The 10,465-nt window shown below is 34.9% G+C and overlaps 2 protein-coding genes across 5 annotated transcripts; both read right to left on the reverse strand.

Annotated features, from left to right (window-relative positions):
* Nucleotides 1-617: 617 nt before the first annotated feature.
* Nucleotides 618-4,375, reverse strand: LOC144562748 (V-type proton ATPase subunit c''2). Its single transcript, XM_078312001.1, has 4 exons — nucleotides 4,043-4,375; nucleotides 3,880-3,957; nucleotides 2,319-2,489; nucleotides 618-1,085 (listed from the first exon to the last, which is right to left on the reverse strand). The coding sequence occupies exons 1-4, from the start codon at nucleotides 4,153-4,155 to the stop codon at nucleotides 917-919; spliced, it is 531 nt and encodes a 176-aa protein (XP_078168127.1). The 5' UTR covers nucleotides 4,156-4,375; the 3' UTR covers nucleotides 618-916.
* A 484-nt stretch (nucleotides 4,376-4,859) lies between these two features.
* On the reverse strand, nucleotides 4,860-9,670 carry LOC144562745 (DNA ligase-like protein). Of its 4 annotated transcripts, none has more exons than XM_078311999.1 (8): nucleotides 9,589-9,670; nucleotides 8,715-8,836; nucleotides 8,355-8,443; nucleotides 7,837-7,932; nucleotides 6,791-6,885; nucleotides 6,303-6,343; nucleotides 6,127-6,210; nucleotides 4,860-5,641 (listed from the first exon to the last, which is right to left on the reverse strand). In XM_078311999.1, exons 1-8 carry the CDS (start codon nucleotides 9,611-9,613, stop codon nucleotides 5,492-5,494), a joined length of 702 nt encoding a protein of 233 aa, XP_078168125.1. In that variant the 5' UTR covers nucleotides 9,614-9,670; the 3' UTR covers nucleotides 4,860-5,491. The 4 variants fall into 4 exon arrangements, with proteins under 4 accessions (XP_078168125.1, XP_078168124.1, XP_078168123.1 ...); XM_078311998.1 differs by lacking the exon at nucleotides 9,589-9,670 and having other exon boundaries at nucleotides 4,860-5,054; nucleotides 5,488-5,641; nucleotides 8,715-9,217; XM_078311997.1 differs by lacking the exon at nucleotides 9,589-9,670 and having other exon boundaries at nucleotides 4,860-5,072; nucleotides 5,488-5,641; nucleotides 8,715-9,217.
* Nucleotides 9,671-10,465: the final 795 nt, after the last annotated feature.

The raw sequence follows: 10,465 nt of genomic DNA on the forward strand, positions 1-10,465 counted from the left end.
TAGGCAACTGTGTAGTGCACATTGGAAGTAGAAATACTCGTCAAATGTACTTTTGAAACCTTGGCAGACTCTACCAAGTTAAAAATTCAGATATGCTGATTAAATGAATTATTGGAGAACTTTAGTCAAACACTAATAAAATATAATAATATATTTTAGTCAAAAGGCACAAACTTTTATATAATTGATAGGGGGCACTGTATAAGCGGTAAACGGATTGCATTTTCAGATAACTAGTATGCAGTTATTTGAGAATTCATCACCTAAAGCAACTCAAATTTGGGGTTTAGATCAAGACTATCCGATCTGCTTCTGCTTGATTATTAAAGGACTCCGTGCATTCCACAAATTGGCAAATTTTGATCAGACGGTCCGGATCTGAACAAAGAATTGCGTTAGGATCGATACCCATTCGCGAATTCAGCACTTTATAGTTCTATATGAATATTTTATTGTGCAACTCTGACATATGAGTTGGTTTGACAGCAAAATGTCTTAGCCCCTGACCATGGACAAAAGATAATGGAACAAGTTAAAAAACTTTCAATTAAATTGTGAGAAGTCTGTAGTTTAAAATTTGTAATTCCAAGTGTGGGATATCAAAACTTGTAGACTCCGTAGATAAATAGAAGTTCCAAGTTGAAATACATGTATGTGCAAAATTATACATTGCTCAACAAAAAGAGAACCCCAGCATCGTATATAAATTACACAACAGAGCATTGGTTACCAGCGAGTGTGCACATTTATTCAAAGAGCAGAACCAACTGGGCAAAATAAGAGAGCTCCTATAATCTAGAAGAAAAGATATTCAAAACAATACAAATTTAAACCAAGAAATAACACTCATTTTCTACAGATGGGAATTTTGATTGGTTCACTTGAAAAAGAAATGAAGGATCAAAAGCATGATCTCTTAAGCCTTAGCTGGCCATGTTGCTTGAGCTGACATGATGATGCCAACAATCACACCAAAAAGCCCTAGAGCACTGCCAAAGATTTCAATGACCAAGATCTTGACGAACAGAGATGAGTTTTGTGCATCAGACAAGGCACAGCTGCTTCCAATTATCCCAACACAGATCCTATACATAAGAAAAAGGCATACTGATGAGAATGACAATTCCAAAATAGTTCACTGCATATGCTTAGTGCCATATTTTGGATTTGTTCGTAAGAAAGCACCACATTTGACAAATGGATCAGAAGTTGTAGCATATTTTGAATAAATGGTGCATAATCAGTTCTATAGATTGTTAAAAGTTATACACAATTTCAACCTACCAAAATAGTAGTTTTAGTTGTTGAGAAGTTGACGATTAACATTCTGTATTTTGGTACTGTACTGTTCAGGTCCTTGACTGCACAATGCTAGTCTACACTGTATCCTTGACCACCTTTAGTCAATTGTCTCATTTTTATTGGATCATACTAGCTTTCCAGGTACATAATTGCTAATTAATTGGATTGCATTATATCCTATGTGCATAAGTTGAGGGCCAAATGAGGCGCAATTGGGCCGACTCCATAATCAATTCAAAATCGATGATTTTTAATTTGGGGAAGTTGAGCTTTACTGTTCTTTTAAATACATTGGACAAACTAAAGCTCAGTTGGTCATTTGGGGAGAAATCTTACTAGTACAATGTATGCTATTGCACATAAGCTGTATGTCAGTAATATCAGGTGAATATTTATAAGAGTTGAACACTACAACTGAATTAGCCGCAAAAGGTTTCACAAACCAAGATATAATGCCAGAAGTAATTCCTATTATTTATTTATTTTGGGGGTTATTTGTTTATTTTTGCAAGAGTGAGACAGCTAAGGTACTACGCATACCGCGGATTGGTTTGTACTATGGATCAATATCTCCATTTTTTAAGTCCAAATAGTCGTTCCGAACCGTTCAATATGATCTTCATATGAAAATGTACTTATAGATCAAATTTTATAATTTATAATTTTTTTTTCTATATTTTTAGATAGGTAAAAAATCACTTGGTCAAAAAATTCCAGATCATTCAAAAGTAGTGATTCTGTACCTATCTAAAAAAATAGTAAATTTTTTTTGAAAAATGTAAAATTTAGTATGCAAGTACATTTTCATATGGAAATCATGTTGAATCGTTCAGATCAACTATTTGACCTTTGAAAAGGAAGATATTGATCCATAGTACGGACCAATCTGCGATATGCATAGTACCATTTCAAATTAAAAGAATTGATGACATATATGCCTTTTGGATACACAGATGAGAATATGAGATGCACCAAAAAGAAGAAAAAAAGAAGGAAACCTGGGACTTAAAACTTACCCACAGAAAAGGTTAGCAAAGCCAACAATTATGCCAGAGGCAAAGATGGCATATCCAGCCCTGAGGGACTCAGCAGCATATAGCTGAGATGCTGGCACGCTCTCCAGCTTTGTCTGCAGAATAATGGCCACAATCACACCATATATCGCCACCGCCTCACAAAATATCACACTGTTTAAAAAAAAAACAAATCATTTCAGTGCTTGAGCAATGTACAATTTTTTACAAAGATTTTAAAAATCCTGATTTAAAAAATGCCCCTCTCAGCATAATCTTCTAAAAAGTTTGTCTATCAAATGAGACATAAATTCTATACTTCACAGGATCGTCAAGCTTATGATACGTATCACTTGATATATTTTTTCCTTTACTATACCACTGTATAACTACAGGCTTCAATAAGAAATAGTATAACTCAACTAATTACACTTCTGCCTATATCATACTCAAGGGGTTCAGTTGCAAGCTCTAAACCTAGACCTTGGTTGTGTGCAGCAACGTCAGTAATGTTGTGGGTCAGGTCAGATATAACAATATTTTATTTCTATCCCTAAACATGTCAGATCTGACTCCACCAATGGGTCAGGACAACCCAAACCCAATCCAAAACCCATTTTAGCACACAATATATTATTATTTATTTTTTCTATAGACGAACCGTCATTGTAAAATTATATCAGAAAGATCCTCAATCAACCATCAGGTGCACAAGTAAGCCTCATTTCAGATTTAAATTTCCCCAGTTTAAAAAGAAGCAGAGCCCCAATTTACCCCTGACAAACAGACTTATACTGGTTTACACCAGTATCAACTATCAAGCCTGACCGACTTTGTACTTGACTTCATAGGCAACATTTATAACCAAACCAAGCACACCTCCTTCAATCAACTATCTGAACCTCTTATATGCATTTTACTCAGATTCTAGATTAATTATCTGTTACAGGAACGAAAAGTAAAAGAATTGCAAATAATCACTAATTGGTTAACAAGTGATTACATTGATGATTTATTACATAATAAAAGAGAAGAAATTCAGCTTTTCCTCTGGAATAGAGAGTAAAAGTTGGATCAGCTGTTTAAGCCCCATTACAATAATCCTTTCATCCTGCTTGCCTTTAGTGGATATAAGATCAACTTAGTAGTCAGCAAGATTGAGGCTTAATAACTTAGTTACACAGTCAAAAAGCAACTCAAACAAAGTTAGCACCAAGTGCAGGCTAACTACAAGGTTGGCGAATGTGAATAATTAAAGGCTTAATTGAAAGGTATAAGCAAGAGTATGCAGAATTGCAGATGGCTGTGATCAGAAAAATTGAACATGAAATTCTGATCAGCTTTTCAATACTATAGCATCTTGAATTGATTTACTCTCACATTTGATTGAATTAAGTATTGTTAAATCTCCTTAAGTACAAGAGAAAATCAGCTTAGAAGTTAAAGCATAAACCAATTCTAACCATGTCTTAACAGTTAACAATTAAATGTGACAATTTTTTACCCCTCAAGAATACCTGAAGTCAAAACGTGATTGAAACACAAAAAGTCTCAAAAAAGGCACCTGATTAGATTTTTGGAGGTGATTCTCGGAGCTTTAATTGCCGCACCGATCAAACTGCTTCCAGTTATATAAATCCCCCTGATTCGCAAAACAAAAAAATTAAAAGAAAGAAAATAAAACAAGAGAAATTGATTCGAAATACGCGAGAGGAAGATCTCAGTACCATGCTGCGCCAAGCACGGAGACGCCGATGGAGATGGCGATGCCGATGGCAGCAAAGGTGTACGGCGAGATGTGCACCAGCCCTTGCACCCAGGAAGAGCTCGATCTTGTCATTTTTCCCGATCGACCCCTAGATTTGGAGAAATTAGATCCAAATCGAAACTCGATTGAACAAGTGTGCGACTAATCAGGGCTCTCGTTGGAGCAGGGAAATGGGAGAAGAAAATGCGATCGCCAAAAATGATAAGAGAAAAAAGAAAATAATTTTTGACCAGATATCTTTGAGGATTTTCTGTGAAATATTTCTTAAGGAAAATATGCAGCGAGTCACTGTTGTACATGTTTTACTGACAAGAATCTTTTTGACAGACTCGAGAGACATAAAAGCGCTACAGGGAGTCCGTATCTGCACGTGAGTGGCGCGTGTAGAAGATTAACTAGCTTGCCTTGTTCTAGCTTGTGAATTGCGATTTGTGAAAATGATTAAACTGTGGTTCTACTGAAATTCCAAGACTCTAAGCCGGACGTTATAAACAATAACGATTTTCTTACATATCAAAATCTGACGAATTATTTCACTTTTCTCGATTTTCTTTTAGATTTTTCTATTAATAAAAATTTCGGTAGTATCGATCTGACACACTTTACCATCAGCAAACACGTGTCTTAATCCAACCAAAATAATTCATCATTTACCCCATAAACAGACGGTATATGAACTTCTCTATTCTAGCTATTCGAACTATTTTTTTCACTATTTTCATCCACTACGATTGTTGAAGAATAATAAGTACGAAAAATCTCTCCAACAGAGGATATATGAACTTCAAAACCTAAGATCCTTTCTTTTCAGTATTCACTGTTCATCTTGACAAGGAAAATTAGACATAAAAAGTACTGCTTTTGTGTTCAGAATTATCAAAATTTTGCAAAGGGAACTTTTTACATCAGCAGTGTAATTTTTAACAAAAATGAATCAAGTGCCTTCCTTGTCCATTCTTTTCATTGCTCACCTGGGAAACAAAAATTAACTATGTGATAGTAAAATATTAGTGCTTATTAAGAAAACTAATGATAACAAGTCAATCTGAATTCCTCAGAAGTTTCTAGCATGTCAGATAGAGGTTCCCTTGATTTGCAATGAGAAGCCATTAAGAAACCTAAATAACCCTCAATCCAGCAATTGAGCCTAAACCAGGCACTGAATCAAACTTAAGCCACCTCAACTGAATCCAACTTTGAGCCAATCGACACCAAACCGTGCAACTACTAACTTAAGATCCGCTTCAGCCTCATTTAAAAGAGACATAAATCTGAATTTGAACTGTTATGCTAACTTAACATTAACAAGAGTTCAAGGGAAAACCTCTTAAAAAGACCTAACCTAAACAATGCTAAAATCCTCTAATACCATAAATTCATGAAGATAAAGAGAAAGAGTTGTACCTAATCAATTCATTCTCGGGGTCAAGTGGTATTGTGGATCCCTGAAGAATCTAAAAATTCTTTCGGCTTTATCTAATGAAAGGTCAGTACTTTCCAAAATGGATCCCGATGTTGCTTTTGCTATTGCTTCAATCGAGCCAAAAGCCTGGGCAAGCTATAGAAATGACAAACCATAATAATTATATAAAATAGGTATATCCTGAAAGCATTGATTTGTAGTGGCACCTGGAACAATTATATGAAAGGATGATACTAAAGGGATTCTCGTGGCCTTGATTAGTATGTTACTGGACATGTCTTTACCAGCTCCCCCAATGTTAAAAAAAAAAACAATTAATCATGGCTAACAGTTGCGACAATAAACCCCAATTAATCATGGCTAACAGTCAGTTGCGAAAATAACCCAATTAATCATGGCTAAAAGTTAGTTGCGAAACTAACCTCCAATTAATCATGGCTAACATTTAGTTGCGAAAATATAGCCCAATTTGACTCTGAATGCTGCTCCAATTAACTTACAGTGTGCAATCAACTTAACCCAGTTTGGAATGGGGCCAAGCTAGTAAGAGTTCTCTATCCACTAGCATGTACATAATGATGTGTGTGTGTGTGTGTGAAAGAGAGAGAGAGAGAGAGTACTGCATTAGCATCATGGTAATCAATCTCAGGTATGGCAGTAACTACATGCAGAAGTGCATCGAAGCACTGAATCGCACGCTCTCGCTAATTTGAAGAACCAGTTATAGAACAAATGTTTTTTTATGAACAATGCTTCTAAATTCAACATAAAAAGGTATAATTTTTAATATACTGACCTCACTTTTCATCATTGAGATGGCATCTCTTTGCTTACATGCTGACAGGCAACATTACAATAGCATCAGCAAGTTGCAATACTGTCAAAATATGTTATTTTTTATCTGGTTTATGAGCTTAGGTGCACTAAGAGCTTAGTCAGATAAAATTCATTTACATGTTATTTCTGGGTTATATAACATCATTATCACTACCATTCAAATTTAACAGAGATAACAGTTACAAATCTGTCGATCATCGCTTCTCTCATTTTTCTATCTTTTCATATAATTGCTTAATTGAGGATATTTGATATTTTACTTCACAGATTAGGGGTCAATATCAACATATGACAAATTACCAAAGAAACTAAAACCTGGTTAAAGAAGAGGAAAGGTGAAAAGGTAACAACAAAATGATCTCTGCTTAGGGCACTATTCCAAATAAACTGGCACAGAGAAAAAAAAAATGATGAAGTACATATCAGCGAGTAGAAGAGAAAGATTACCGCCCCGAACATGAGAAATGTTAACAATCTTCTCAAATCCCATCTCGGGATCTCGCACAGGTATAAAAGTTGGTCTCCCCAGCTCGAAATTGTATCTTTATTTTGAACCATAAACGAAGCAACAGGAAAATATTCAAATTAACAAACTCATTATAGTATTAACATGGTTGGTTATTGAAGGTCAATGCACAGTGGAAAACTGGTTTTAATAAGTTAAATTGCTTTACAGCAGAATTTTATAACTTAATTGCACAGTTAAGGGATGCCTGAGGCCATCCGGACAGAATTAGGATTACTTGCACAATTAAAATTAATGAGTTAACATGTTGGCTTATACTGGTTCAATTCAGTTTGATTCTGTTTAATTCATAAATGATGGTACCAAAGTAAAAGGCTGGTTTGGTGATGGGGCTCAATGCTATCTTCTACAGATAAAAATAAAATAGATCATTTTGGGCTTTACAAGTACTTCAAAATATACCCCTGCAAAACATGAAATACACATCTACTCCAGCAGTCCAGCTAACCATAAATATCATTGATGACCCTACAGAACTCCAAGATCAGAAATTACCCTGGTAGCACCACTCTATTCATCATATGCTACTTTTTTCCCTTATGCCAAAAATACCCCTTTATTAAGCTCTCTGTGTGGGTGTGTGCTTACATTTGCAGGTATGATAGGGAGGGGTTGTATTACAAGAAGAGTGTATGAGTAAATTTAAAAAAAGAAAGGAAAAGATCAAGGGAGAAACGAGAGATTGAATAAATCACACACCTAATTAGATATTTGCAAAGGAGGGCATTAAAAAGTAACGAAATAAGCAAAGAGTGTTGGATATAGTTAAATATGGTTTTATACAAACTTTACACTCAAGTGACAGGGATTATCAATGACATTTTGCTTGTTTTATATGAAATTCTGATATTTTGGTGGTTCGGTTATAGGAATCCATGATATTTCACTTTTGCAGGGCATGCGTGGTACTTTTGAAGTTTTACAGGGATACACGTGAAATTCTTCCCTCTTTAATTTGTCCACATACCCAAGGTAAGATTGGTTGAATGAATCATTTTGTTCTCGAGTAGGAACAGCCACGACGACATAGAGATGCTTGAACTGTTTCTTCAGCTTTTCTACCCTGAAATACCAAAGCACTTTGAAAATAAGGATATCCCAAAGTACACATCTAATATATCCTGGTTTAAATAAGGAATGCCAGATCATAGTTGGTTGATGCTGGACTTACTTTGTTTACTGTACAACTTAACATTTTAGATAAGACTTGCTAATTCAGCTTAATAACTCCATATATGTAAAAGACAAAAAAAGAGAGAGAATGAAGACAATGACCTCTGACACAGGTATCCAGTACTAACACTACTAGAATGCCCTAATCAGTTAAATGATTAGCTATTTAATTCCATAATACCAGATCAGTAAAGAAGATTGGCCAGTCAAAATTAAGAAACCATATTCATTTGATAATAAAAACTAATATGATCAGGGGATTGAACAAATTATCCTTCATAAAAGGATATGATAGGGTGATTATTACAGTACCTGGAAAGTACGAATGTCCCATTTTCACAATTCCAGCATGTCTCAAAGATAAATGCAACTGATACGCCCCCATTGTTGAAAATGAAGTCCTACAAAGAAGATATATTTTCAATACCGTCTAATCCAATCCTGCTTTTGCCTCTAAAAGCTAAAGCTTGAAATTTGCCATTTTTTGTCATACTTTTAATTAGCTATAATTATTTGACATAAAATGCCATATCACTCATAAAAAAGGAACAAGGTATTGGGTAACAGGTGTGCCTAAGTCTAAAAATGCTTATGAGCAACACCATGCTTGAGAAACACATCTGGAAATTTACTCTGATGAAATGAAAAAAATAATAAAGGAAGGAAATTAACTGGGGCTATTGGGAGAAAGTTGAGGCGGTATGAGTTAGCCACAAGAAATGAGGAGACATAAGAGATAAAGGCAGGGTGCTGTTTCTCTCTCCAAGACGTGCTCATCATGCAAACTCCACAACCTAGATAGGTTTGCAATAGCTCAATCATGTTATGTACCAGTTCAATTTTTTTTTTTTTTGTTATTTAATTTTGTTTTATCTGTACTTGAGGTTTGTGTTGCACAAAATAGATGATACTTGCACCTAAGTTGTGGTAAAACATGAAGGAAATAAAAAAACTAAACCGATAGAACAAGTGTGCCAGTATGTAACTCCTAACACTGGAACAAACCCGCTAAGCAGGATCGGTGAAATTAAAGTCAGTATGTCTCAAAAATAATGCAACCATTACTCGAAAAGTACTCAGATTACTAAGGTTCAAGCGTTAATCTATCAATCTCGGCACAAAAGAGAACAAAACGAAAAGCAACCAATTTCCCGACCACAAAACCTGAACCCGTTAATGGAAAGAACTTAATAATGCAACCCTTACTCGTTCGTACTCAGATTACTAAGGTTCGAGCATTAACCTACTATCTCAGGCACAAAAGAGAACAAAAACGCAAAGCAACCAATTCCCCGACCACAAATCCGAACCCGTCACTGGAAAGAACTTAATCTATTGAAGAAGGAATATTACAAATAAAATCCAGAAGAATATGAATCCAATTCGAGGTTTGTACGAACTATAACTGACAAGAGCTCATTTCAGTGAAAATCAAAATGCTACAACTGCATCAGCATTTCCCTAACAAATCAGCTTATACTAATAGATCGAAACAAAAGAAATTTATCTTCCAAAAGAACAAAAACCAGTGGGAAAATATTCATACTTTTGGCAGGTAGAGATGGCTCCATCAAGCTGTGGGGAGATCGAAAGAAGCGACTACAATGACAATCTTTCAAACTAAAAGCGCGAAAGTTCTCTATATCAGACTTCGCGATCTATCTTTTATTTTCATGATGGCACATAAACCCAAAATAGAAACTCTCAAAGCAGGAGTGGTGTCGATCTGATCCGTTTGTTTTAGATCTGACGGACAGTAATGAATGATCAAGGTTCTGTATCAGTGGGCCGGGTTTGCCCGTGTGGGCCGAATTACACCATTTTCGCAGTTTTATTGGGCCAGAAATTGGAATTTAACACTGAACGGGTTAATTTTGTAGCTGTGACCTGTGAGCAGAGAACAAGCCGAATTTTTTATTAATAGAAAATAAATAAATAAAATATCGAAATACGGAATTGTTTTTGAAATTCTTCGAGATATAAGTAGAACGGTTTAAATAACCCGTCCTATGGAACGGGACTAATTAACCCGTCCGGGTTTCTTAATCTAATTAACGCTAACAGCAGCTTAGTCGGGTGAAAGCAAAAAAAAAGAAAAAAAAAGAGAGAGAATAGACCCGTCCAGAACAAAACAGAAAAAAAAAACAACAAAATAGCTCGGACGGAGTTATAAAACCCGTCCGAGATTTTCATTTATATTATTATTATATTATATTATATTTTTTATATTATATTATTATATTTATATATTTATAATATTATTATATTATATAATATAATATTTTTTATATTATATTATTATATTATATTATATTATGAGTAGAACTAGGGTGTTCTTAAGCTCACCAAAGTATTTGGTGAGCTTAACTTCAAAATCCATCAAATCGGTTTCAAATGACGAATTTGAACCGTTAGAACTCACC

The sequence above is a fragment of the Carex rostrata genome, chromosome 12, assembly GCF_964058835.1.
Source record: "Carex rostrata chromosome 12, lpCarRost1.2, whole genome shotgun sequence".
Taxonomy (NCBI): Eukaryota; Viridiplantae; Streptophyta; class Magnoliopsida; order Poales; family Cyperaceae; genus Carex; species Carex rostrata.

Coding starts and splice junctions, on each gene's coding strand:
- LOC144562748 (XM_078312001.1), bottom strand. CDS start 4,155: ATGACAAGATCGAGCTCTTCCTGGGTGCAAGGGCTGGTGCACATCTCG. Junction 3,958..4,042: donor TCCGTGCTTGGCGCAGCATG/GTACTGAGATCT, acceptor TTTGCGAATCAG/GGGGATTTATATAACTGGAA. Junction 1,086..2,318: donor TTTGCTAACCTTTTCTGTGG/GTAAGTTTTAAG, acceptor TCTTATGTATAG/GATCTGTGTTGGGATAATTG.
- LOC144562745 (XM_078311998.1), bottom strand. CDS start 8,864: ATGATTGAGCTATTGCAAACCTATCTAGGTTGTGGAGTTTGCATGATG. Junction 7,933..8,354: donor GGGACATTCGTACTTTCCAG/GTACTGTAATAA, acceptor TTGGTATTTCAG/GGTAGAAAAGCTGAAGAAAC. Junction 6,344..6,790: donor CATTTCTCATGTTCGGGGCG/GTAATCTTTCTC, acceptor GTTGCCTGTCAG/CATGTAAGCAAAGAGATGCC.